This window comes from Delphinus delphis, chromosome 2 (genome assembly GCF_949987515.2).
Source record: "Delphinus delphis chromosome 2, mDelDel1.2, whole genome shotgun sequence".
Taxonomy (NCBI): Eukaryota; Metazoa; Chordata; class Mammalia; order Artiodactyla; family Delphinidae; genus Delphinus; species Delphinus delphis.
In genome coordinates this window covers 1366474-1393154 of record NC_082684.1, presented here as the reverse complement: position 1 = coordinate 1393154, position 26681 = coordinate 1366474, and the positions used below count along the sequence as shown (strand labels likewise).

Sequence of the window (26681 nt, the reverse complement as noted above, 5' to 3'; positions counted from 1 at the left end):
CAGCAGGCTGCAGAGAGGAGGCAGGTGGGACCTGATCGGGCGCTCGCTGGCTAGCTGAGGGCCTGCGTCTGTGGCAAAGCCAAGATGAACGCCAAGGCAGGACCCCTGGAGGTAAGTGCCGGTGAGGCCAGAGGGGAGAGTCAGGCCAAAGGTCCTGAGACGGGGACTTTGGTCCACTGCCCCCTGGCCCCGTGCTGCCAGCAGCCCTGGGCCCAAAGGGTCATCAAGTCCAGCTAGGCCTGCAGAGCACCCATTCCTCTGCCAGTCTGTGCAGCCAGGACCGCCAGGGCCTCGGCGTCTCCTAGAGAGCTCAGAGCAGGCCCTCCCTCCGCCCCAGCCTGAGCTGGGCAGCTGTGCCACATGCCCTGCGCGGCAGGAAGTCCCACCCCTTCACCCATGCCTGCAGGGTCCCACAGCTGCCCAGCACAGGGCTGGGGGGAGCTCAGAGCTGTCCCATGGGAGTCTCCCAGCCCGTCACGGCCCTGAGATGCCAGCGCTAGTGGGTCATCCTCTCCCAACAGCCAGCCCCACCCCTGGACACGCAGGGTCCCCAGGGCTGCAGCTGCCCAGAGCCTCCTTGGACGGCTGACCTCCCCAGGCCCCGGTAGTTCCCAAGGGGATGGGTGGCCCGGCAGGTGCCTCGGCCGTGCTCCGAGTCCCAGACGGGGGCCGTGGGGGCAGGGCTGCCGCGCCCCAACCTTCCTGTCCGCCTGGGGCCCCGGGCGGTGCGGCAGACGCAGCATCTGTCCAAGGATGGCCCTGGGGCCCCGCCCAGGACCACACCCCGATTGCCTCTCCTGAGGGTCAGTGAAGGGGCCTGGGGCCTGTTCACTGTGAAGGCCTGATGCGGCCCCCAGCCCTCCCCAGGCAGGCAGGGGAGGGGCAGGCCCCCGAGCGCTCCTCTGCGGCGTGCGGGTGGGGAAGCACCCTGACTCCCCTCTATGGGGGCTCCTGGCAGGGAGGGGCGCCGGGCCTTGGGCACTCTGCCTGAGTCCCCCTCTCTCACTCTGCTTTCTGGGGCCCCCGCCTCCCAGTAACGGTTCTGGCTCAGGGCAGATGCAGCCCCCAGGCCCAGCTCCTATGGCCGCCCCTTCCCCACATGGAGGCGGGCCAGCGTGTCCTGTGGAAGGACACCTGCTCCCTGGGCCCCAGCGCATGGCCAAGCTGCACTCATGCAGGCAGCGCAGCCCAGGCCCCAGGCCGCAGGGACCACTTCCCCACCAAGGCCAGGAGGGAGGGCTGCACCCACCCCGCACCCACCCCGCACGGATGCCTCGGAGCTTGGCTGGCCGGGTGGGGCGGGGCGGGGGGTCCCTGTCGCTGCGCATGGGCCCCTCCCTGCCCTTCGGGGGGGCCGCGCTGACCTCGGGAGCGTCCCACTCGTGGTGGCGTTTGAGGCTGCTTTGGGGAGCGGCCCAACCCCAGCCGGGGCCCAGCCGGCCTGGCTTCCAGCTCCTCGTGGGAGTGACCACTCTGAGGGGACAAGACGCGTCCTCCGTCCCCAGCGGGCTGCAGAGTCCTGCTGCACCGGGAGAGCCCTGCTGGCAGCATCAAGGCGTCCCGACTCAGCCCCCAGCCCCGTGAACAGCAACACTCTCTCTGTGCCGGGTCTCCCCAGCCAGGACAAGGGCTGCTGCCTGGCGCCCAGGAGGGGCTGCAAGGGGCCAGGACGGGGGCGCCCAGCCCGGGAAGGGAAGCAGCTGTTTACAGGCCAGCCTTGAGAGGGCCGAGCTGGAAAGCAGAAGTGGCATCAGACTCGTTGAGGTTGTAACTGAAACAAGGAACTGAGATTCAGACACACACATGCCCGCTGAGAGGGGGTCCGAGAGGGAGAGCAGCGGGTCACGTGCGTCCCGGGAACAGACCGGGGCGCACACACACACACGCACGCAGACATGCACACGCACTAGTGATGGGCACGGCACTCGCCAGCTTCAGGCCAGGCTGTGCTGAGGGCGTGACCGTGGGCAGGAGTGGGTGGCTGTAGGGTCCCCACGAGGTGGTGGCCCCTGTGCCCAGCTGCCCAGACCCTGTGGAGCCACTGCAGCCGGGCCTGGAGCTGTGGGTGATGCCAGGTCGCCCCAAGCAGGTGCGGATGCCTATGCAGACCACATTGGTGGCCCCCGCGTGGCCCCGATCCACGCCAGCCCGCAGCCCACGGGACAGGGGGGCACGCCCAGTGGGACTTGGGGGCCTGAAGGAGGGGGCTCAGCAGCCTCACAGGACCCCTGGGCCAGAGTGGCAAGGACAGAACTAGCCACGGGGGAAGCGGGCACCCTGACTGGAGGGCTGCCCGGCACCTGCCACGTGCCCTGTCTCGGGGGACCTGGGAAGATGGCCAGTGACCATGCGGCCCCGGGCTGCGCCCCGGCGGTGGGCTCGGGCCTGCGTGGCCCCGTCCTCGCCAGCCCCGCCCAGCGGCAGCAGAGACGGTCTGTCTCAGCGCTGGAGAGGCCATCAGGCCCACCCGGAAGAGCACGGCCACGCCCCAGGGACCCCGTGGTGACGCCCTCCTCCGGTTGCAGGTGCGGGGGGCTCTGGCCCTGCTGTGTCTGAGCGCGGTGACCCTCACCTACGTGCTGTGGCAAGCGCTCTCTCCCTCCACCTGGGGCCACGTGCACCCCGAGGAAGGGCCCACCACGTCTCAGGGCCTTGGCTCCAGCCTGGCCTGGGCGCCCCTGGGAGGGGAGGCCCGGCGGCATCAGCAGAACGACTCCTGCCGGTGAGTGAGCCTGTGAGGTCTGCAGGGTGGCCACCGCCTGCCTTCCCCCTGGGGCTCCCCAGCGGGACGAGCATCGCCCTCTGCCACCTCCTGTTGGAAGAGGCAGGTTCCGGGGAGGGTGGGCTGTGAGGCAGGGGGAGTGGTCGGGGGAGGGGGAGAAGCCCCGAACTGTATGGGCCGGAGTGGGGGCGGGGGCGGGGACGACTTGGGGCGCTCTTTGCAGCAAACGCAGGCTGCCACCCAGAGACTCCGACAAGGCCGCTAGCCCCGGTCCTACCTGGGGTGGAGTCGCAGCCCCCGCCCCTCCCGCCCCCTGGGGGGCCCTGGAATCCCAGCACACCCCCAGCATACCCCCACTGGCCCAGCCCTCCCTTCTGGGTCAGCCCGGGCGTCTCCAAGGCCTCCACAGCTGCAGGAGCCCAGACCCAACACCTCTGCCGGGCTCCGCAAGCGACAGCCCTGAGCAGACAGCACCTGGGCTTGGGGTGGGCCTGGGCCCCAACTTCCCTGCTCTCAGGCCCCCCACTCAGGCCCCTCCCTGGGGTGCTCCTGGGTGTCAGGCCTGCCCTGCCCAGTCTGGCCTGCAGCGCCCTCCCTGCACCCTCAGCCTGGGCTCAGCCCTCCTGCTTGGCTGGACGGGACGGAACAGGTGATGTGAGGCTGGCTGGTGGCTCCTGCGCTCACACCTGCCACCTCCCTCCGCAGGCTTGTCCTCGTGGAAAGCATCCCCCAGGACCTGCCGCCTGCACCAGGCAGCCCGTCTGCCCAGCCCCTGGCCCAGGCCTGGCTGCAGCTGCTGGACGCCGCCCGGGAGCGTGTCCACGTGGCCTCCTTCTACTGGTCCCTCACGGGGCCCGACACTGGGGTCAATGACTCTTCTTCCCGGCTGGTGCGCCACCCCTCCCCTGACTCGGAGGCTGCGGGCCGTCCAGGGGCCAGGCACACAGCAAGCCTGGCGGGCAGCACATCTGTGGGCGGTCAGAGGCGGCCTCCTGGGGAAGTCTGGGCCCTTTCTGGTGGGATGGGGGTGGCCTCTCACCGCTGGCCTGCTCTCTCAGGGAGAGGCCCTTCTGCAGAAGCTGCAGCAGCTGCTGGACAGAAACGTTTCCCTGGCTGTGGCCACCAGCACCCCGACACTGGTCCAGAACTCCACCGACCTGCAGGTCCTGGTGGCCCGAGGTAGGTTCCTGCCGTCCTGGGCCTGGGGACGGGCGAGAGCAGTGGGGCCGCCCGGTAGGGGGAGGCCGGGAGCCCAGCGCCGCAAGCGCCTTCAAGTGGGCTTCCCCGGGGGCTGGTTCCAGGGAGCCGGACGTGTCATTTCCCAGGGGGCAGAGCACAGGATGGTCTCCGGGCCTTGCTGAGCCCAGCCGCTTCAACCTGTGGGTGGTGGCTTGGCCGGGAGCCAGAGGCAGCAGGGACAATCCTCACAGAGCCGGGCTGCCTGGAGGGACCGAGGCTGGTCAATGCCTCAGTTTTCCCATCTGTAAAATGGGAATAACAGCATCAACTGAGTAGGACTGCTGTGAGGAGAAAGGAATCCACCCAACTGCAAAGAAAGAGCTGAGAATCTGGCTCAGCACGAAGTGGGTTCACCGCACCGTCCTGCACCCTCGTCAGGTGCCCAGGTGCGACACGTGCCCATGGGAAGGCTCACCGGTGGCGTTTTGCACTCCAAGTTCTGGGTCGTGGATGGGCGGCACGTCTATGTGGGCAGCGCCAACATGGACTGGCGGTCGCTGACACAGGTGAGTCCCTGAGCCCCGAGAGGGGAGACCCCATGTTCCCATGTGGGCAGCCCCCCTGGGGGAAGTGGCCATGTCTGTGACATCGCTGTGGTAGAAGCACCCGCAGACGGGTTACGGGATTCTAACGGCACTGAGCTCCTGCTGCGGGAGGTCATTTAACCGCCCGGAAAGATGCTCGCGGCACCTTATCCGGGAACCCATGCAGACAAAGCGCGACCCCTTCTAGGAAAAGCAGTGCTCTGGCCGTGAGTCCAAACGGGGACAGCAGCTGCCGCTTAGCAGTGGAGAGGGATTTTTTTTTCTTTCTTTGTGCATTTATGCGTTTTCTATTGTCTGTTGGTAATAAACACGTATTGCCCTTGGAATACAATGTTGAGGAGAACAGGGACCCGCAGGGCACCCCACCCCATGGCCCCCCAGCACACCCCACCCCACGGCCCCCCCCGCGCACCCCACCCCACGGCCCCCCCCGCGCACCCCACCCCATGGCTCCCCCAGGGCACCCCACCCCACGGCCCCCCAGCGCACCCCACCCCACGGCCCCCCAGCACACCCCACCCCACGGCCCCCCCCGCGCACCCCACCCCACGGCCCCCCCCGCGCACCCCACCCCACGGCTCCCCCAGGGCACCCCACCCCATGGCCCCCCAGCGTACCCCACCCCACGGCCCCCCCCGTGCACCCCACCCCACGGCTCCCCCAGCGCACCCCACCCCATGGCCCCCCCCAGCGCACCCCACCCCATGGCCCCCCCCAGCGCACCCCACCCCATGGCCCCCCCCGCGCACCCCACCCCACGGCCCCCTCCCGCACACCACCTACTACGGGTTCTCACGGGTGATGGCTGCACCTGCCTGGCACCCCCGGCCCAGGGGGTCCACACGGCCCCAGGGCCCTCCCGCAGCGCTGCCCCGGTGCCTGCAGGTGAAGGAGCTCGGGGCCATCATCTACAACTGCAGCCGCCTGGCCCAGGACCTGGAGAAGACCTTCCGGACCTACTGGGTGCTGGGGGTGCCGAAGGCTGTCCTCCCCAGACCCTGGCCGCGGAACTTCTCCTCCCACATCAACCGCTTCCAGCCCCTCCGGGACTACTTTGACGGGGTGCCCACCACTGCCTACTTCTCGGTAAGAGTGGTCGGGGGGCCGACTGGAGCCCCTGCTCTCCTGGCTGGCCAGAGGCACAGGGAGCCCCGCCCACCCTGGGCCTGCCCTGCAGACAGCCCAGAGTCTGCTAGGTCCTCGGGGCCACGGCTCCAGGACCTGGCGCCATGGATGGCAGAGGGGCAGGCCCGGCCCCAGGAGAGGACGCGGTCATCGTCATCCACGGGAGACAGGCAACCTGAGTGCTTGTGGGGGTCGTCCTGTGGCCCTGGGGGCCTCAGAGCACACTGTTGGATGGGGTCTGACTCAGGACCAGGGAGGGTGGGGGAGGACCCGTGCATCAGGCAATTGTCACTCTGGGGGGAGGAGAGGGGGACTGAGGGGCGGGCGGTCATGCCCACCAGCCACGGCCCCCCTCAGGGTACATGGCAGCTACCCCAGCGCTGGGCTACAGTGGAGACCCTGCCTCGGAGGCAGGGACGCTTCCCCAGATGTGGGGACCCAGGCTGAGCCGCGCAGGGGGCTTCCTCCGGGGTCAGGCCAGCCCGGGGCCCCTGTTTAGACCCGACGTCTTGTCTTCCTCCTGGCTCCCAGTGCTGGAGGGTGGGTGCACCGCGGCGTCACGGGTCCAGGGACCCAGTGGCTCAGAACCGGGTGGGCAGTGCCCTCAGGGACCTCTCTGCCCACACAGGCATCGCCGCCCGCACTCTGCCCCAGCGGCCGCACCTGGGACCTGGACGCGCTGCTGGCGGTGATAGGGGGCGCCCGGGAGTTCATCTATGCCTCGGTGATGGAGTATTTCCCCACGACACGCTTCAGCCACCCTGCCAGGTAGGCCAGGAGGGAGCCGGGTGGCCCCGGACAGGGGGGGCCCCTCTGCCCGTGGGCAGCTCCTGGCCTGTCTCCTCGCCCACCAGGACCCCTGCCCACTCGGGGTGTGTGCGCGGGGCCCGGTTGACCTGAGGACCCTGACCCTCCCCCTCACCCCTCCCCAGGTACTGGCCGGTGCTGGACACGGCGCTGCGGGTGGCGGCCGTCAGCAGGGGTGTGCGCGTACGCCTGCTGGTCAGCTGCTGGCTCAACACGGACCCCAGCATGTTCCCCTACCTGCGGTCCCTGCAGGCCCTCAGCAACCCCGCAGCCAACGTGTTCGTGGACGTGGTGAGGACCCACCCCCTGGCCGGGCCGGGAAGTAGCCTCCCTGTTGGCTGACGCACCCTCTCTGTTCCCCCAAGAAAGTCTTCATTGTGCCCGTGAGGAACCACTCCAACATCCCCTTCAGCAGGGTGAACCACAGCAAGTTCATGGTCACGGAGAAGGCGGCCTACATAGGTGAGCAGGGGGGAGGGCTGCGGGCAGCAGCTCAGGACCCCTGAGTCCTCGTGGGCTGCCGAGCGAGCGGACACCAGCAGAGGGCACACAGGCCTGCGGTGGCCAGGCCGGGTGCTGAAGAGGGCGCTGTTCTTCTGTCCAGCGTGGACCCCGGGCGGGGACCTGCTAAAGGGCTCAGGCCCTCCCCCATGGAGGCAGGTGGGGACTCCTGGCACCGAGCCCCCCGAGCACTGAGAGGCTGCGGGGCTGGAGTCGGACCACGGCAGGGTGGCCGCTGGGGCCATCGGGCTGGGCCAGACAGCAGAGGACCCCCCGTGCGGCCCAGTAACCCAGCGTCTCCGCCCACAGGCACTTCCAACTGGTCCGAAGATTACTTCAGCAGCACCTCGGGTGTGGGCCTGGTGGTCAGCCAGAGGGCCTCCAGCGCCCAGCCAGGGGCGGCCACCGTGCAAGGGCAGATGCGGCAACTGTTTGAGCGAGACTGGAGCTCCCGCTACGCTGTAGGCCTGGACGGACAGGCCCAGGGCCAGGACTGTGTTTGGCAGGGCTGACGTCCAGTTCTTCCTGGCTGCGGAGCCCCACTGTTCCCGACCAGGCCTCCCTGCCTGGCCCCCAGTCTGGACCCCGAGCAGCTCCATCCGCACAAGCCCTGGTCAGGGGCAGGACTGCCCAATGCAGGGCAGGCGCAAACTGTTTGCTCTCCAAATCTAGCCCCTCTTAAACCCCCACCTCCTCCACGGAGCCCTCCAGGATGCCCTCCCTGGCTCCCACAGAGCCGCAATTCCTGCCCACACACGGAGCCTTTACAACACTGTGTGCCTCCCTGTTTCTTCTGTGAGTCCTGGGTCAGGCTGCGTCCCACCTTCTCAGCCCCAGGCTGGAGTTCAGCCTCTACCCACCTGGGAGGCGCCTGTGTCCACGAGGCCACATTGAGGCGGGGCTGGGCTTCCGCCACGCTAGCCCCTGACTCTCCCCAGCGTCCAGCCTCCCGCCCACAGGAACCCCACAGGGACAGAGCAGGGGGCGGGGCTGGCACCTGGGGTGGGCCCAGGCCTCATGGGGGCGGGGCTGGCGCCTGGGGTGGGCCCAGGCCTCATGGGGGCGGGGCTGGCACCTGGGGCGGGCCCAGGCCTCATGGGGGCGGGGCTGGCACCTGGGGTGGGCCCAGGCCTGATGGGGGCGGGGCTGGAGCCTGGGGCGGGCCCAGGCCTGATGGGGGCGGGGTGGCGCCTGGGGTGGTGGGCCCAGGCCTGATGGGGGCGGGGCTGGCGCCTGGGGTGGTGGGCCCAGGCCTGATGGGGGCGGGGCTGGCGCCTGGGGCGGGCCCAGGCCTGATGGGGGCGGGCCCAGGCCTGATGGAGGCGGGGCTGGCACCTGGGGCGGGCCCAGGCCTGATGGGGGCGGGGCTGGCACCTGGGGCGGGCCCAGGCCTGATGGGGGTGGGGCTGGCTCCTGGGGTGGGCCCAGGCCTGATGGGGGCGGGGCTGGCACCTGGGGCGGGCCCAGGCCTGATGGGGGCGGGGCTGGCGCCTGGGGTGGGCCCAGGCCTGATGGGGGCGGGGCTGGCGCCTGAGGCGGGCCCAGGCCTGATGGGGGTGGGGCTGGCGCCTGGGGTGGTGGGCCCAGGCCTGTAGAGGCCAAGCTGCTCGTGGCACCCAGTCCTGGTGTATAAGGGGCCAGGAACCGGGCGGTAGAGTTGTAGAGTGGAGAGGACCTGGGTTTGAGCTGGGGGGGAGGGTGACGCCAGCCACATGGGGTTTGGGTGCAGCCCCATTGGAGCTCACCCTCTCTTGGGCCTCGCCCAGCACCTGCCCTGCAGAGGCAGGAGCTGAATCCTGGTCTGACAACTCGGTTCTGGCCCTTCTGCTAGGAATGCTGGGTCAGAAGCCTGTCTCGGCCCTGGCCTCACCACCTTCTGGTTTCTGACCTCGGCTTCAGAGCCCACCTGCCCTCGCAGAGGCCCCCAGGGCACCCGAGGCTAGAGCTGGGGGCTGGCTCAATGTCCAGGAGACCCTGGCCGCTGAGGGAGCTGAGCGAGCGGACCCCAGGCCCACCCCGGGCCGCTGCTCCCCAGTTCCCGCGTCATCTCGGCCCCAGGGAGACCTGACTGGGTCCTCGTCTGCAAGGAAGATCCCCAAACCCAGCCCGTCTCCCTGCCCAGACCCGCGGGGATCTGGAGAGAGCGGCATGGCTCCGCGCAGCCCGAGACGCGCCCAGGGCCCCTGGGTGCTGGTCTGTGCGTGAGCTCCCCTGGCGGCACGCCACTCCCACCGCAAGCGTGCTGCAGGCCAGCGCCCCAGGAGCAGCAGACCCCAGGCCCGCTGCTCTCTAGGCTGATGGGCCGTGGTCCAGGAGGGCTCTGTGCGCCAGGCTGTGGCGGGGCAACGGGGTGAAAGGCCACAGCCAGCGCAAGCCCCCTTCACACACGGTGGGTCTGGTGGCCACACCTCAGCGGCAGCCTCAGAGGCCTCCAAGGCAGACCCCCGTCACAGGAGGCCCGGGGATGAGGCGCGAGAGGCCCTGGGACCCCTTCTGGGGTGTGGGAGACAGACCCTGCCTCCTGGGACCCTGGAACCCAGGCCCTTGTGTGACCCCTCCCTCGAGGGAGGGCACTGGCTGCCTCGCCTGCGACAGGTAGAACGCGCAGAGGTGGTTATGTGACATGAGGTGGTAACAGCATCTTGCCGGGGGCTGACCCTTGCTGTGATGAAGGAGACGCCTGTGAGCCGTCCTGTGGAAAGGCCCCAGGAGCAGCCTCCAGCCTCCAGCCAGCAAGAAACAGGGCCCTCAGCCACCCAACTTGCACCCAGCAGCCTTGTGAGGGTGGGAGGTGGCTCCTTCCCCCGCTGAGTCTGGAGAGGAGGCAGCCTGGCCAGTGCCCCGATGGCGGCCTCGCTGACTGAGCTGCGCTGGGACTCCTGGCCCAGAGGCGGGGGTCGTAAGTGTGTGTTGTTTCAAGCCACTCGCTTGTGGCGATGCTGTGACACAGGGCAGGTGGCTCACACACGTCACACAGAACAGAGGCCACACGGAAGGTGGAAGGGCCTGTGCTGTCAGTGGCTCCCCACAGGCTGACAGCCGCCTGCTCAAGGCTACGATATCTCACGCCTCGACTCTGGGTTCAGAGAGGAACGAAACCCACGGAGCCAGGCAGACCCCGCCGCAGTGTTCCCAGGGGGCTGTGCTCCCCACGTCGGTCTGATGGGCGGGGCGAGGCTGGGGCTGGGAGAGGCCACTGCAGCCTCCTTGACTGCGGGACCCAGTCCCCACTGAGCTTTCCCTCCCCCGCCCCACCTTCCAAAGGGCTCCACATCCCATACCTTGGGGGACCTTCCCAGCCGGCCACGGGAGATGGGACTTCCCATGGTGACCAGGGGGAAGGACCCAGCCTCCCAGGCTCTCTCAGGGCAGCATGGGGAGGGGGTGGGGGGAGTAGCCTCGGGGGCAGCAGGATGCCCTCTGGGCCCAGCGTCCCCCCAACCCGCCCCGCCCAGCCCTGCTCTTTTTCCTGTAGCCGCAGCCACGAGGGCAGCGGCTCCTCTCCAAGCAGAAGGGAGGTGGGATAGGCTCCAGCTCCCACTCCGAGTGCCTCGTGCCCACGGGCCCCTGAGGGGCGTCCGAAGGCAGCCGGGAGGAGGTCTGACCCCTGGAAGTTCATAGGAAACTCCTCCAACTTGTTCCGAATCTGCTTCCCGTGGGCTGCTTGGGGTGGAGGGCCACCACGGCAAAGGAAGCCTCTGAGATGGGCCCCCACCGCGGGCGAGGACCCAGCTCCCCATCCCCGGCCCCCGAGGCCAAGGGCCCCTGTGTGCTGTCCCTGCTGTGCCCACCACCCACGCCTTGCGCTGCCTCCCCGGCCACACTGTGGACTCCTGGGCCCTCGCCTGCTTCCCCTTGGTCTCTCGCAGCCGCTGGCTCAGAGGAGGGTCTGGACAGACAAACGGATGAGTGAGCCGCCCCTGACTCTGCTTTCCCGAGCAACTTAGGACGGAGCGCGTGGGGGAGCGCAGGGATGGATTCCAACCAGAACAAACACCTCACAGTCAGCACTGGGGAAGCAGCACTGGGTTTATTGCCCGTCCAGGGTCCCGTCTGCAGCCTGGCCGCAGCGGGTACACTGAGGGGCCGGGCACGCGGCGGGGGGGGGGGTGTGCCGCGGGCAAGCGGACGCCCACAGACCGTCCCGTGGGAACTCACGGCCTCTGCTGGCTCGCCCGCCCCCAGCCCAGGGCGCGTGCATTTGCCGCGCTGGCGGCCAGGCATCCAACAGCGGAGTGAGCTTGTTGCAAGCGAGCGGGGAGTGGGGTCTCCTGGAACACGCCGGACTCTGCCCGAAAGAGCGAAACGACCTTCACCAGGAGGCAGCAGCAGGACAGGAGTTGAACCCCAAACGACTTCTGCACCCACGGCCGTCACAGCCCCTTCTCCAAGCAGCAGTTGTGTTCTCGAGGGCCTGGTGGGCAGGGGTCTCGAGTAACACGTGTCTAACCAAGACCGTCAGGGGCACAGGACCCCGCGTGGGGCTGGGGTCGCATGGGGCGTCCGTAACAAAGACCGTCAGGGGCACAGGACCCCGCGTGGGGCTGGGGTCTCGTGGGGCGTCTGGGTGCCGCCTCTGCTGCTGAGGCTCTGGGAGGCCGGCGTGTTTGGGGTCCCACTTCGGGGGGGCTGTGTGAGGGCGGGGCCCCGCCGCTCTCGGGCACCTCTGCTTCGCTCTCGGTGCTGTGAATCAAGGTGGACACGCGCGTCCTCACGGTGGGAGCTTCGCTGGGCCTCCTTTCGTCTGTCTGTCTGTCCTCACTCTGTGGTGGGCCCGGGTGCAGGTGCATCCCGCCCTCTGGGTCCTGCTCCAGCAGGACCAGCCCCGTCCTTGCCGTGGACGTGGCCATCGCTCTGGCGCCCGCAGTCTCCGCCGGCCCCCCGGCCCCCTCGCCCTCTGGAGAGAAGCTTTCTGGGGCATCAAAGAACGTGACCGCTTGTTCTTGGGCGTTTTGCTCTGCCAGAGCTGCCTCGTCTTCAGAGCTTTCGCTTTTCTTGGTGGGAGAGGAGGAGAGCCCTAATGTGGGGAATCGCAACCAGCCCGCCCTCTGGGGCTTCCTAGGGAGCTCTGCCTCGGGCCGTGCCCCAGGCTGTGTCTGGAGGGCAGCCGCCGCGCGGGCCTCGCCTTTGGAATCAGCGCGTGGCTCTTCGGCAGAGGAAGAAAAGCCAATGTTCGGAAGCCAAAACCTGAACAGACCAGACCTTCTACCTCCTGGTTTCTCTCCTGGAGCCGAGCCTTCCTCTGCCCGGGAGGTAGCTGCCTCCCCGCTGGCTTCTTTAGGGGGAAATGCGAGAACCTCTGCACCCTCGGCCTTGTCGCAGCAGCTGTCGGCACCCTGGCGGCCAGAGTGCACTTTGGGCGTGAACGTTGGCTGTCCAGGCACATCGACACTGGGCGAGATCACTTCAGACGGTCCTGTGGTGTCCGGCTGCGGACCTCCAGAGGCGGGCTCTGCTCCCGGGGCGGCTTGTTGGGAAGCCTCCTGCAGGCCGTCCCTCAGCCGGGAGTCTCGGACACTCACCCGCGTGCGGGGCTCCGGCACCTTCACCTTTAGCAACGAGAATCCATAAGAAGCCGTTTGGATCTCAGACGCGGGGATCTCCAGTTGCCGCACGACCTGGGTGGAAATAGCCTCGGGTCCCGAGAGGTCAGCCAACTCTGCCGTCACCCTGCTGTGGACGGCGACCTCGGGGCCCTCTCCCTGCGCACGCTGAACGTGCACTCTGACCTCGGAAATGGGGGAAGCTTCCGGGGAGAAGCCAAGGGCCACGGGCTGCCCCCCGGGGGTCCCAGCACCTGCCCTCAGGATGCTGGCGCCCCAGACTCCCGGGCTTCCCTCGTGCAGGGCGTGGGCAAGGCTGCTCCCCGGGCACTGCACTTCTGTCACAGCGGGGATAAAGACGTCGGCCTCGGAGCTGGGGTCAGGAAAGGCGAACCTTGGCACGCTTAACCTGGGCAGTCTGACAGTTACCACGGAGCCTTCCCAGGGCTGACCCATGTTAACGACAGAAACCTGGGACGGCCCGTCGGTCCTGGACGCCTTCAGTTTAATGGGGCCTTCAGGCTGGGAGGGCCATTCCTCTGCCCGCCCCTGCCCCGCAGCAAGGCCTGGTCCTGCAGGCCCAGCAGGAGGGGCCTGGGTTCCTGAAAGCCTGCCGCTAGGCATCTGAAGAGGGAGGGAGCCTTCGCCTGGACGGACCCTGGCCTCGGAAGGGGAAAGGCCTGCAGCAGGTGCCCCTGCAGGGGAGAGGTGCAGCTCTGAGCGTTTGTCCTCAGGACCTCTCTTTAGGACGTCTGCGTCTGCGTGGGACGCGAGTTCCGCTGCTGCCTCGTCTGCCCCTGCCTCTGGGGGCTGCAGGGACATAGCTTCTTCCACCTCTGACCCAGGAACCCCCTGACCCCTGACTGGAGCTGGGCTTTCTCCTTCCCTCAGTGTGCTGGCAGCAGGCGCGGGCACTGGCGCCCCCCGAGCCCCAGCCGCCCCCCTCTCCCTGGCGGGGCGCCGGAGGCTGGGCAGGCGGAGCGCGGGCATCCTGAACCAGCCCCCCTGCGAGGCCACGCTCTCCACCGCGGGAGCGTCCACATCTGCTGGGCTGCAGGACGGCTGCTGGGGGTCTCCTACTGAGGGGGCCATCGCCTCGCCGAGAGGCTGGCTTGCCGGGCCGTCCCGGAGCCCGTGCCCTTGGCTGCTGTGTCCCGGAGACGGAGGGCCACCAGCTGACGAGCTCCCCCCCACCTTGGCCTTGCTGGGTCTGAGGTCGGGTCTGACAAAGTCCAAAAGGGGAGCGTGGGCCTGTGGCAGATGGGGGTCCACGTCCGCTCCTTCTGGAGCGCCACCCCCCGCCGGGGGCCTAGAGCGTGGAGCAGCGGGGTCTCCGCGTGGCAGGCCGGGCCCGCCCTCTGGAGTGAGCCCTGTGAGGGGTGCGTGTTCCAGCACAGCGCAGCCAGGCGACCCCACGCCACTCTCCTCTCCGTCCTTCTCCGGAAGCGCGTCCACAGCCACCTCCACTGCAGACACAGGACGCCCAGGGGGCACGCCCTTGTGACCCGTGTCCACAGCCACGCCGATCTCTGCGTCGTCCAGGCTGCATTCAGGGTCCTCTGGGGGCACCGCCCCCTTCTCTGGGGACCAGCTGAATGACGGAAGCTTGATCCACGGCATTTTTAAGGGACTATCTTTCCCTCCACGTTCAGTATCTTTAGCTGGGCTCTCACCTGCAGCCACTGCTGACGGCCACGCGCTGCGCGGCACAGCTGTGGAGTCCAGGCCCCGGGCAGGGCCAGTAGTGGAGAGAGAGGGGGCACAACCCCCGGGACCGGCCTCCACCTCTGCATCGGCTGCTTCTGGGACAGAAAACCCGAACTTTGGTGGATGAAACTTAGGAAAACTCACCCGACCGTATGACGCAAGAAACATGGGGTCCACAGGGCCTGCGGGACTGTCAGTCTGGGATGCTGCAACTCTCTCCTGGGTTGGAAGACTGGCAGAACTTTCTGAGCTGGGAAGATAGGCATCGTTCTGGGAACAAGGGGCCGCTTCCAGAGGGAGCCCCGGGGAGACAGCGGCTCCAGGGAGAGTCACCTGGTATTTTGTGAGTACCTCACCCTTGGCGTCCTTCAGGTCCAGTTTGGGCCCCTCAATGTCCACCTTGGGCACCTTGATGCTGGGCTTCTCCAATTTGGGCAGGTGGCCTTTGAGCGCAATTCCCAGCGCCACTTCCCTGGGCTCTGCTCTGAGAAGGTGGCCCTCTGGGAGCTTCACGCCCACCTTGGCACCCTTGACCTCCAGCTCGGTGGAGGGCAGCTCGATGCTGAGGGCACTGGTCTTCACGTCGGCCTGCACCGAGGGCAGGGTCACCTGGGCCTGGACATTGGGTACGGACTCTTCCAAGGTGGCTTCGACGGACTTGCTGGGAGCCGACACCCCGAAGGACGGCATCTTGCACTTGGGCATTTTGAACTTGCTGTCTTTGGCGGCCACCTCCTTGTCCCCAAGGGACACGTCACTCTCCAGCTTGGTTCCCGCAGCCTGGGTGTCCACCTCCACACTGGGCAGTAACACCTCCACGTTGGGGGTAGTCACCTCGCCCTTGGCGTCCTGCCGGTCCAGTTTGGGTCCCTTGAGGTCCACCTTGGGCACCTTGATGCTGGGCATCTGCACCTTGGACAGGTGGCCCTTGAGTCCAATTACAGCTGCCGCTTCCGTGGGCTCCACTTCAGGAAGGTGGCCCTCCAGGAGCTTCAGGCCCACCTCGGCGGCCTTGACATCCAGCTCGGCGGAAGGCAGCTCGATGCTGAGGTCACTGGTCTTGACGTCGGCCTGCACGGAGGGCAGGGTCACTTCGGCCTGGGCCTTGGGCACAGACACCTCCATGGCGGCCTGGACGGACTTGCTGGGCACTGAGACCCCGAAGGATGGCATCTTGAACTTGGGCATTTTGAACTTGCTGTCTCTGGCGGCCACCTCCTTGTCCCCAAGGGACACGTCGCCCTCCAGCTTGGTGCCCGTGGCCTGGGTGTCCACCTCCACGCTGGGGAGAGACACCTCCACATAGGGGGTCATCACCTCGCCCTTGGCGTCCTGCAGGTCCAGTTTGGGCCCCTTGATATCCACCTTGGGCACCTTGATGCTGGGCATCTGCACCTTGGACAGGTGGCCCTTGAGTCCGACTTCAGCTGCCGTTTCCGTGGGCTCCACTTCCGGAAGGTGGCCCTCCGGGAACTTCAGGCCCACCTCGGCGGCCTTGACCTCCAGCTTGGAGGAGGGCAGCTCGATGCTGAGGTCACTGGTCTTGACGTCGGCCTGCACCGAGGGCCGGGTCACCTCGGCCTGGGCCTTGGGCACGGACACCTCCATGGCGGCCTTGACAGAATTGCTGGGCGCTGACACCCCAACGGATGGCATCTTGAACTTGGGCATTTTGAACTTGCTGTCTCTGGCGGCCACCTCCTTGTCCCCAAGGGACACATCGCCCACCAGCATGATGTCCGCGGCCTGGGTGTCCACCTCCACGCTGGGCAGCGACACCTCCATGTCGGGAGTCGTCACCTCGCCTTTGGCGTCCTTCAGGTCCAGTTTGGGCCCCTTGATGTCCACCTGGGGGCCCTTGATGTCCACCTTGGGCACCTTGATGCTGGGCATCTGCACCTTCGGCAGGTGGCCCTTGAGTCCGATTCCCGCCACTGCTTCCTTGATCTCTGCTTCACGAAGGTGGCCCTCCGGGAGCTTCAGGCCCACCTCGGTGGCCTTGACCTCCAGCTTGGAAGAGGGCAGCTCGATGCTAAGGACACTGGTCTTGACGTCGGCCTGCACCGAGGGCAGGGTCACTTCGGGCTGGGCCTTGGGCACGGACACCTCCATGGCGGCCTGGACGGACTTGCTGGGCGCTGACACCCCGAAGGACGGCATCTTGAACTTGGGCATTTTGAACTTGCTGTCTCTGGCGGCCACCTCCTTGTCCCCAAGGGACACATCGCCCTCCAGCTTGGTGCCCGCGGCCTTGGTGTCCACCTCCATGCTGGGCAGCGACACCTCCATGTCAGGGGTCGTCACCTCGCCTTTGGCATCCTGCAGGTCCAGTTTGGGCCCCTTGATGTCCACCTTGGGCACCTTGATGCTGGGCATCTGCACCTTGGGCAGGTGGCCCTTGAGTCCGATTCCCGCTGCCGCTTCCTTGGGCTCCGCTTCGGGAAGGTGGCCCTCCGGGAGCTTCACGCCCACCTCGGCGGCCTTGACATCCAGTTCGGCGGAAGGCAGCTCGATGCTGAGGTCACTGGTCTTGACGTTGCCCTGCACCGAGGGCAGGGTCACCTCGGCCTGAGTCTTGAGCCCAGACCCCTCCAAGGAGGCTTCGACGGACTTGCTGGGCGCTGACACCCCGAAGGATGGCATCTTGAACTTGGGCATTTTGAACTTGCTGTCTGTGACGGCCACCTCCTTGTCCCCAAGAGACACATCGCCCGCCAGCTTGCTGTCCGCGACCTGGCTGTCCACCTCCACGCTGGGCAGTGACACCTCCACGTCGGGGATCGTCACCTCGCCCTTGGCGTCCTGCAATTCCAGTTTAGGCCCCTTGATGTCCACCTGGGGGCCCTTGATGTCCACCTTGGGCAACTTGATGCTGGGCATCTGCACCTTGGGCAGGTGGCCCTTGAGTCCGATTCCCGCAACTGCTTCTTTGATCTCTGCTTCGGGAAGGTGGCCCTCTGGGAGTTTCACGCCCACCTCGGCAGCCTTGACATCCAGCTCGGTGGAGGGCAGCTCGATGCTGAGGTCACTGGTCTTGACGTCGGCCTGCACCGAGGGCAGGGTCACTTTGGCCTGGGCCTTGGGCACGGATACCTCCATGGCGGCCTGGACGGACTTGCTGGGCGCTGACACCCCGAAAGACGGCATCTTGAACTTGGGCATTTTGAACTTGCTGTCTCTGGCAGCCACCTCCTTGTCCCCAAGGGACACATCGCCCACCAGCTTGGTGCCCGCGGCCTGGGTGTCCACCTCCACGCTAGGCAGCGACACCTGCATGTCGGGGGTCGTCACCTCGCCTTTGGCGTCCTTCAGGTCCAGTTTGGGCCCTTTGATGTCCACCTGGGGGGCCTTGATGTCCACCTGGGGGGCCTTGATGTCCACCTTGGGCACCTTGATGCTGGGCATCTGCACCTTGGACAGGTGGCCCTTGAGTCCAATTACAGCTGCCGCTTCCGTGGGCTCCACTTCAGGAAGGTGGCCCTCCAGGAGCTTCAGGCCCACCTCGGTGGCCTTGACCTCCAGCTTGGAGGAGGGCAGCTCGATGCTGAGGTCACTGGTCTTGACGTCGGCCTGCACCGAGGGCCGGGTCACCTTGGCCTGGGCCTTGTGTACGGACACCTCCGCGGTGGCCTTGACAGACTTGCTGGGCGCTGACACCCCAACGGATGGCATCTTGAACTTGGGCATTTTGAACTTGCTGTCTCTGGCGGCCACCTCCTTGTCCCCAAGGGACACATCGCCCGCCAGCATGATGTCCGCGGCCTTGGTGTCCACCTCCACGCTGGGCAGCGACACCTCCATGTCGGGGGTCGTCACCTCGCCTTTGGCGTCCTTCAGGTCTAGTTTGGGCCCCTTGATTTCCACCTGGGGGCCCTTGATGTCCACCTTGGGCACCTTGATGCTGGGCATCTGCACCTTGGGCAGGTGGCCCTTGAGTCCGATTCCCGCCACTGCTTCCTTCATCTCTGCTTCGGGAAGGTGGCCCTCCGGGAGTTTCATGCCCACCTCGGCAGCCTTGACATCCAGCTCGGTGGAGGGCAGCTCGATGCTAACACTGTTCTTGACGTCGGCCTGCATTGAAGGCAGGGTCACTTTGGCCTGGGCCTTGCTCACAGACACCTCCATGGCGGCCTGGACGGACTTGCTGGGCACTGACGCCCCGAAGGACGGCATCTTGAACTTGGGCATTTTGAACTTGCTATCTCTGGCGGCCACCTCCTTGTCCCCAAGGGACACATCACCCGCCAGCATGATGCCCGCGGCCTTGGTGTCCACCTCCACGCTGGGCAGCGACACCTCCACGTCAGGGACCGTCACCTCACCCTTGGCCTCCTTCAGGTCCAGTTTAGGCCCCTTGATGTCCACCTGGGGGGCCTTGATGTCCACTTTGGGCACCTTGATGCTGGGCATCTGCACCTTGGACAGGTGGCCCTTGAGTCCGATTCCCGCCACTGCTTCCTTGGGCTCCACTTCGGGAAGTTGGCCCTCCGGGAGTTTCACGCCCACCTCGGCAGCCTTGACATCCAGCTCGGTGGAGGGCTGCTCGATGCTAAGGACACTGGTCTTGACGTCGGCCTGCACCGAGGGCAGGGTCACTTCGGCCTGGGCCTTGGGCACAGACACCTCCATGGCGGCCTGGACGGACTTGCTGGGCGCTGACACCCCGAAGGACGGCATCTTGAACTTGGGCATTTTGAACTTGCTGTCTCTGGTGGCCACCTCCTTGTCCCCAAGGGACACATCGCCCTCCAGCTTGGTGCCCGCGGCCTGGGTGTCCACCTCCACGCTGGGCAGCGACACCTCCATGTCGGGGGTCGTCACCTCGCCCTTGGCATCCTTCAGGTCCAGTTTGGGCCCCTTGAGGTCCACCTTGGGCACCTTGATGCTGGGCATCTGCACCTTGGACAGGTGGCCCTTGAGTCCGATTCCCGCTGCCGCTTCCTTGGGCTCTACTTCGGGAAGGTGGCCCTCCGGGAGCTTCAGGCCCACCTCGGCTGCCTTGACCTCCAGCTCGGCGGAAGGCAGCTGAATGCTGAGGTCACTGGTCTTGACGTCGCCCTGCACCGAGGGCAGGGTCACCTCGGCCTGAGTCTTGAGCCCAGACCCCTCCAAGGAGGCTTCGACGGACTTGCTGGGCGCTGACACCCCGAAGGATGGCATTTTGAACTTGGGCATTTTGAACTTGCTGTCTGTGACGGCCACCTCCTTGTCCCCAAGGGACACATCGCCCGCCAGCTTGCTGTCCGCGACCTGGCTGTCCACCTCCACGCTGGGGAGTGACACCTCCACATCGGGGGTCGTCACCTCGCCCTTGGCGTCCTGCAATTCCAGTTTAGGCCCCTTGATGTCCACCTGGGGGGCCTTGATGTCCACTTTGGGCACCTTGATGCTGGGCATCTGCAACTTGGACAGGTGGCCCTTGAGTCCGCTTCCCGCCACTGCTTCCTTGGGTTCCACTTCGGGAAGGTGGCCCTCTGGGAGTTTCACGCCCACCTCGGCAGCCTTGCCATCCAGCTCGGTGGAGGGCAGCTCGATGCTAACACTGTTCTTGACGTCGGCCTGCATTGAAGGCAGGGTCACTTTGGCCTGGGCCTTGGGCACAGACACCTCCATGGCGGCCTGGACGGACCTGCTGGGCGCTGACACCCCGAAGGACGGCATCTTGAACTTGGGCATTTTGAACTTGCTATTTCTGGCGGCCACCTCCTTGTCCCCAAGGGACACATCGCCTGCCAGCTTGCTGTCCGCGACCTGTGTGTCCACCTCCACGCTGGGCAGCGACACCTCCATGTCGGGGGTCATCACCTCGCCCTTGGCGTCCTGCAGGTCCAGTTTGGGCCCCTTGAGGTCCACCTTGGGCACCTTGATGCTGGGCATCTGCACCTTGGACAGGTGGCCCTTGAGTCCGATTCCCGCTGCCGCTTCTGTGGACTCTGCTTCTGAAAGGTGGCCTTCCGGGAGCTTCAGGCCCACCTCGGCGGCCTTGACCTCCAGCTTGGAGGAGGGCAGCTCGATGCTGAGGTCACTGGTCTTGACGTCGGCCTGCACCGAGGGCCGGGTCACCTTGGCCTGGGCCTTGGGCACGGACACCTCCACGGTGGCCTTGACAGACTTGCTGGGCGCTGACACCCCAACGGATGGCATCTTGAACTTGGGCATTTTGAACTTGCTGTCTCTGGCGGCCACCTCCTTGTCCCCAAGGGACACATCACCCGCGAGCATGATGCCCGCGGCCTTGGTGTCCACCTCCATGCTGGGCAGCGACACCTCCACGTCAGGGACCGTCACCTCACCCTTGGCCTCCTTCAGGTCCAGTTTGGGCCCCTTGATGTCCACCTTGGGCACCTTGATGCTGGGCATCTGCACCTTGGGCAGGTGGCCCTTGAGTCCGATTCCCGCTGCCGCTTCCGTGGGCTCCGCTTCTGGAAGGTGGCCCTCCGGGAGCTTCAGGCCCACCTCGGCTGCCTTGACATCCAGCTCGGCGGAAGGCAGCTCGATGCTGAGATCACTGGTCTTGACGTCGCCCTGCACCGAGGGCAGGGTCACCTCGGCCTGAGTCTTGAGCCCAGACCCCTCCAAGGAGGCTTCGACGGACTTGCTGGGCGCTGACACCCCGAAGGATGGCATTTTGAACTTGGGCATTTTGAACTTGCTGTCTGTAACGGCCACCTCCTTGTCCCCAAGGGACACATCGCCCGCCAGCATGATGTCCGCAGCCTGGCTGTCCACTTCCACGCTGGGCAGAGACACCTCCACATCAGGGACCGTCACCTCGCTCTTGGCGTCCTTCAGGTCCAGTTTGGGCCCCTTGATGTCCACCTTGGGCACCTTGATGCTGGGCATCTGCACCTTGGACAGGTGGCCCTTGAGTCCAATTTCAGCTGCCGCTTCCGTGGGCTCCGCTTCTGGAAGGTGGCCCTCCGGGAGCTTCAGGCCCACCTCGGCAGCCTTGACATCCAGCTCGGTGGAGGGCAGCTCGATGCTGATGTCACTGGTCTTGACATCGGCCTGCACCGAGGGCAGGGTCACCTCAGCCTGGTCCTTGGGGCCAGACCCGTCCAAGGAGGCTTCGGCGGACTTGCTGGGTGATGAAACCCCGAAGGACGGCATCTTGAACTGGGGCATTTTGAACTTGCTGTCTCTGGCGGCCACCTCCTTGTCCCCAAGGGACACATCGCCCTCCAGCTTGGTGCCCGCGGCCTGGGTGTCCACCTCCACGCTGGGCAGCGACACCTCCACATAGGGGGTCGTCACCTCGCTCTTGGGGTCCTTCAGGTCCAGTTTGGGCCCCTTGATGTCCACCATGGGCACCTTGATGCTGGGCATCTGCACCTTGGACAGGTGGCCCTTCAGTCCAATTTCAGCTGCCGCTTTTGTGGACTCCGCTTCGAGAAGGTGGCCCTCTGGGAGCTTTAGGCCCACCTCGGCGGCCTTGACCTCCAGCTTGGAGGAGGGCAGCTCGATGCTGAGGTCACTGGTCTTGACGTCGGCCTGCACCGAGGGCCGGGTCACCTTGGCCTGGGCCTTGGGCACGGACACCTCCACGGTGGCCTTGACAGACTTGCTGGGCGCTGACACCCCAACGGATGGCATCTTGAACTTGGGCATTTTGAACTTGCTGTCTCTGGCGGCCACCTCCTTGTCCCCAAGGGACACATCGCCCGCGAGCATGATGCCCGCGGCCTTGGTGTCCACCTCCACGCTGGGCAGCGACACCTCCACGTCAGGGACCGTCACCTCACCCTTGGCCTCCTTCAGGTCCAGTTTGGGCCCCTTGATGTCCACCTTGGGCACCTTGATGCTGGGCATCTGCACCTTGGGCAGGTGGCCCTTGAGTCCGATTCCCGCTGCCACTTCCTTGGGCTCCGCTTCGGGAAGGTGGCCCTCCGGGAGCTTCACGCCCACCTCGGCGGCCTTGACCTCCAGCTCGGCGGAAGGCAGCTCAATGCTGAGGTCACTGGTCTTGACGTCGCCCTGCACCGAGTGCAGGGTCACCTCGGCCTGAGTCTTGAGCCCAGACCCCTCCAAGGAGGCTTCGACGGACTTGCTGGGCGCTGACAGCCCGAAGGATGGCATCTTGAACTTGGGCATTTTGAACTTGCTGTCTCTGGCGGCCACCTCCTTGTCCCCAAGGGACACTTTGCCCGCCAGCTTGCTGTCCGCGACCTGGCTGTCCACCTCCACGCTGGGCAGTGACACCTCCACGTCGGGGGTCGTCACCTCGCCCTTGGCGTCCTGCAATTCCAGTTTAGGCCCCTTGATGTCCACCTGGGGGCCCTTGATGTCCACCTTGGGCACCTTGATGCTGGGCATCTGCACCTTGGGCAGGTGGCCCTTGAGTCCGATTCCCGCCACTGCTTCCTTCATCTCTGCTTCGGGAAGGTGGCCCTCTGGGAGTTTCACGCCCACCTCGGCAGCCTTGACATCCAGCTCGGTGGAGGGCAGCTCGATGCTGAGGTCACTGGTCTTGACGTCGGCCTGCACCGAGGGCAGAGTCACTTCGGCCTGGGCCTTGGGCACGGACACCTCCATGGCGGCCTGGACGGACTTGCTGGGCGCTGACACCCCGAAAGATGGCTTCTTGAACTTGGGCATTTTGAACTTGCTGTCTCTGGTGGCCACCTCCTTGTCCCCAAGGGACACATCGCCCGCCAGCATGATGCCCGCGGCCTGGGTGTCCACCTCCACGCTAGGCAGCGACACCTGCATGTCGGGGGTCGTCACCTCGCCTTTGGCGTCCTTCAGGTCCAGTTTGGGCCCCTTGATGTCCACCTGGGGGGCCTTGATGTCCACCTTTGGCACCTTGATGCTGGGCATCTGCACCTTGGACAGGTGGCCCTTGAGTCCAATTACAGCTGCCGCTTCCGTGGGCTCCACTTCGGGAAGGTGGCCCTCCGGGAGCTTCAGGCCCACCTCGGCGGCCTTGACCTCCAGCTTGGAGGAGGGCAGCTCGATGCTGAAGTCACTGGTCTTGACGTCGGCCTGCACCGAGGGCCGGGTCACCTCGGCCTGGGCCTTGGGCACGGACACCTCCATGGCGGCCTGGACGGACTTGCTGGGCGCTGACATACCAAAAGACGGCATCTTGAACTTGGGCATTTTGAACTTGCTGTCTCTGGCGGCCACCTCCTTGTCCCCAAGGGACACATCGCCCGCCAGCATGATGCCCTCAGCCTGGCTGTCCACCTCCATGCTGGACAGTGACACTTCCACGTCAGGGACCTTCACGTCGCCTTTGGCGTCCTTCAGGTCTAGTTTGGGCCCCTTGATGTCCACCTCGGGCACCTTGATGCTGGGCATCTGCACCTTGGACAGGTGGCCCTTGAGTCCGATTCCCGCTGCCGCTTCCTTGGGCTCCGCTTCGGGAAGGTGGCCCTCCGGGAGCTTCACGCCCACCTCGGCGGCCTTGACATCCAGCTCGGTGGAGGGCAGCTCGATGCTGAGGTCACTGGTCTTGACGTCGGCCTTCACCGAGGGCAGGGTCACCTCAGCCTGGTCCTTGGGGCCAGACCCGTCCAAGGAGGCTTCGACGGACTTGCTGGACGCTGACACCCCGAAGGACGGCATCTTGAACTTGGGCATTTTGAACTTGCTGTCTCTGGCGGCCACCTCCTTGTCCCCCAGGGACATGTCGCCCTCCAGCTTGGTACCTGCGGCCTGGGTGTCCACCTCCACGCTGGGCAGTGACACCTCCACGTCGTGGGCCGTCACCTCGCCCTTGGCGTCCTTCAGGTCCAGTTTGGGTCCCTTGATGTCCACCTGGGGGGCCTTGATGCTGGGCATCTGCACCTTGGGCAGGTGGCCCTTGAGTCCGATTCCCGCTACTGCTTCCTTGGGCTCCGCTTTGGGATGGTGGCCCTCCGGGAGCTTCACGCCCACTTCAGTGGCCTTGACCTCCAGCTCGGCAGAGAGCTGCTCAATCCTAAGGTCACTGGTCTTGACGTCGGCCTGCACCGAGGTCAGGGTCACTTCGGCCTGGGCCTTGGGCACGGACACCTCCACGGCGGCCTGGACGGACTTGCTGGGTGCTGACACCCTGAATGACGGCATCTTGAACCTGGGCATTTGGAACTTGCTGTCTCGCTCTAGTCCACCTTGGCCTTTCACATCCGTCTCTAACGTTTCTACTGTGATGCTGCTCTCCTTTTCCTTCTCTGTTTCCTGGAGTTGTGTCGCTTTGTCTCCTTTTGCCTCCTTCGCTGGCGACCACCCAAAGGAGGGCAGCTTGAACCTTAGCATTTTCATCTTCCCCTCCTTTTCGTCCGTGTGCGGGCCCCTGCCCTTGCTGTCCTCGTCTCTCTTCTGGGCTGCCTCTTCCTCCGTTGCTCCTCCCTCTTGCACTGGCGGATGGACTGGGGGTTGTCTGGGCCTGTGCTTTTCTGCTTCCCCTGCATCCTCCCCCTTGGCCTCCGTGCCCTCAGCAGAGACCCTTCTCTGCCGTGGTCCCTGCTGGAGAGCTGTCGCGGCTCCTTCTTTCTCGAGCACTTTTTCTTTGTAAAGTCCAAACTTGGGTGTCTTTAAAGTGGGTATGCGGACATGGAATTCTGGTTGGTGGTTTTGGTGGATGCCTTGGTCTGCTGAGTCTTGCAGAGACAGCCTGGCAATGCCGAGCTCCAGCGACTGCGTGCCTTCCCCGGCCCCCTTCCTGCTCTGTCCTGGCGCTGGGCCCAGCCCAGCGTTTCCCTGGGGCACAGTCTCCCCCCTGTCCTTGGCCTCTTTTGTCTTTCTTCGGGGTCTGGGTGCTGGGCCGGCCCCTTCCCCGGGGGCTCCCTCAGTGGGGAGGCCGGGCTCCGTGGGGGGCTCGGCGGCCTCTGGCACCCCTGCCGTCCTGTCCTCTCTCCCGCCATGGGCGGCAGCCCTGGAGGCCTCTCGCCCGGAATCCCGGGGCCCTGTCTCCACCAGGACCCCAGCCTGGACTGTCCCCCCGTGGGCTCCCCTGCCCGACAGCCCCTTCCCTGAGCCCACCCGGAATCTCAGGTTCGGGAAGCTTTTCTTCCGCTGCCTGCCTGGCCCTGCTTCCGGGAGCTGGGCCTCCGTGTCTGTGCTCGTGGGGGACAGGTCAGGCACGTCCCCTCGCTCGCTGGCCTCCGAGGAGCTGTGCGACCTCCGGGGCCCTGGCCCACGCTTGCTCTTCAGAGCTTGGAATTTGGGCCAGGAGAGCCGCTCCCTCTGGGGCTGCCTGCCTCTGCCCTCCCTGGGCTTGGAGATGAGCCTCTCCTGGTCTCCATCCTCCTGCAGCGTTTCCGTGGGGGTCTCCGTGCGCCCTTCGGCGATATCCTGGTCCTGAAACAGGGAGAGAGCACCTTTCGGGCCGCCGTATAGGGAGTCGAAGGCAGGGGCTCCGGGGACGGGAGGGGGCAGTGGGGGTCCCCTCCCAGCCTCAGCCTGGGCACCCGGCCATGCAAGCGCACCTGCTTCTTGCTGCCCCTCGAGCCACGCGGAGCGCCGCCGGAAGCTCCCTCCTCGTCCTCCCGGGCGGGAAGCTGCCGCCTGACTGTGAACTGAACCTTGTACGGCTCTGAGTACTGGAGGATTTTGAGAGCGTCTTCGTATTTAATGTCGTCAAAGAATATGGTTGTGCTGAGCAGCTGATCCCCTAGACGAAGACAGAGCGGTCCCCGCACCTCAGTGCCCCGGACCTCGTCGGGCCTCACGGGAGGGGTCCACAGGGGTGCGTGACCGAGGAGGCGACCCTGCTCAGGCTGCCCGGCCCCTTCCTTCTCTTGAGCCCCGGGTGGGAAGGAGCCCCCATTTCCAAGCGGAAAACCTGTCAGAGCGGGTGGCCCCAGCCCGGACACGGCTAGGTAGTCTCTAGGGACTCAACTGAGTCCACTGTGGCCCGTCCCCCTCAGGCCCCACCCGATCCTGACGGGACCACGGGGACGTGGGGGTGGGGTCGTGGCACCCGATCCTGATGGGACCATGGGGACGTGGGGATGGGGGACCACGGGACGTGGGGATGGGGGACCACGGGGACGTGGGGATGGGGCCATGCTGAGTCCACTGTGGCCCGTCCCCCTCAGGCCCCACCCGATCCTGACGGGACCACGGGATGTGGGGATGGGGGACCACGGGACGTGGGGATGGGGGATCACGGGGACGTGGGGATGGGGGACCACGGGGACGTGGGGATGGGGGACCACGGGACGTGGGGATGGGGGACCACGGGGACGTGGGGTGGGGCCGTGGCACCTTCTCTCAGGCTGAAGAGCTTGGCAGCTGAGGACTCCTTCAGCACCTGCTTGACAAAGATCCCCTGGTCCCCGCCGCCCGTGACAAGGTAGCCACTGGCTCCGGCCTCCACCTTGGTCTTCAGTGTCCCCTCCATCGCCTCCTGCGTGGACTAGAAGCACATCGGGCCCCAGTGAGGATACGCCCGCCCCACAGTGGGCCTGGCTGCTGGGAGGCTGCCTCCCCTGAGGCCAGGGACCCCGGAGTCCTCCGTCATTGGGCAGCTGAGCCCGGGCACGGGGTCCAGGCTCTGGGGGAAGC

The 26681-nt window shown here is 66.3% G+C and overlaps 2 protein-coding genes across 2 annotated transcripts in view; one reads left to right on the top strand and one right to left on the bottom strand.

Moving 5' to 3' along the window:
• Nucleotides 1-7693, top strand: PLD4 (phospholipase D family member 4). Its single transcript, XM_060003201.1, has 10 exons — nucleotides 1-111; nucleotides 2526-2722; nucleotides 3428-3611; nucleotides 3781-3901; nucleotides 4340-4467; nucleotides 5392-5592; nucleotides 6260-6399; nucleotides 6564-6729; nucleotides 6804-6900; nucleotides 7249-7693. The coding sequence occupies exons 1-10, from the start codon at nucleotides 85-87 to the stop codon at nucleotides 7449-7451; spliced, it is 1464 nt and encodes a 487-aa protein (XP_059859184.1). The 5' UTR covers nucleotides 1-84; the 3' UTR covers nucleotides 7452-7693.
• Nucleotides 7694-10957: 3264 nt separating this feature from the next.
• AHNAK2 (AHNAK nucleoprotein 2) overlaps nucleotides 10958-26681 on the bottom strand; it is a 32990-nt gene continuing 17266 nt past the window's right edge. Inside the window, exons 10-13 of the mRNA XM_060006405.1 lie at nucleotides 26575-26585; nucleotides 26382-26532; nucleotides 25601-25785; nucleotides 10958-25472 (exon numbers count right to left, since the gene is read on the bottom strand). Coding sequence (XP_059862388.1) covers nucleotides 11385-25472; nucleotides 25601-25785; nucleotides 26382-26532; nucleotides 26575-26585 — 14435 coding nt within the window. The 3' untranslated portion in view covers nucleotides 10958-11384. The remainder of the gene's footprint in view (nucleotides 25473-25600; nucleotides 25786-26381; nucleotides 26533-26574; nucleotides 26586-26681) is intronic.

Excerpts from the sequence above, each read along its gene's own strand:
- PLD4 (XM_060003201.1), top strand. The coding sequence starts at position 85 with ATGAACGCCAAGGCAGGACCCCTGGAG. Across the intron at positions 2,723-3,427 it reads CAGCAGAACGACTCCTGCCG|GCTTGTCCTCGTGGAAAGCA; the intron begins GTGAGTGAGCCT and ends CTCCCTCCGCAG. Across the intron at positions 4,468-5,391 it reads ACTGGCGGTCGCTGACACAG|GTGAAGGAGCTCGGGGCCAT; the intron begins GTGAGTCCCTGA and ends CGGTGCCTGCAG.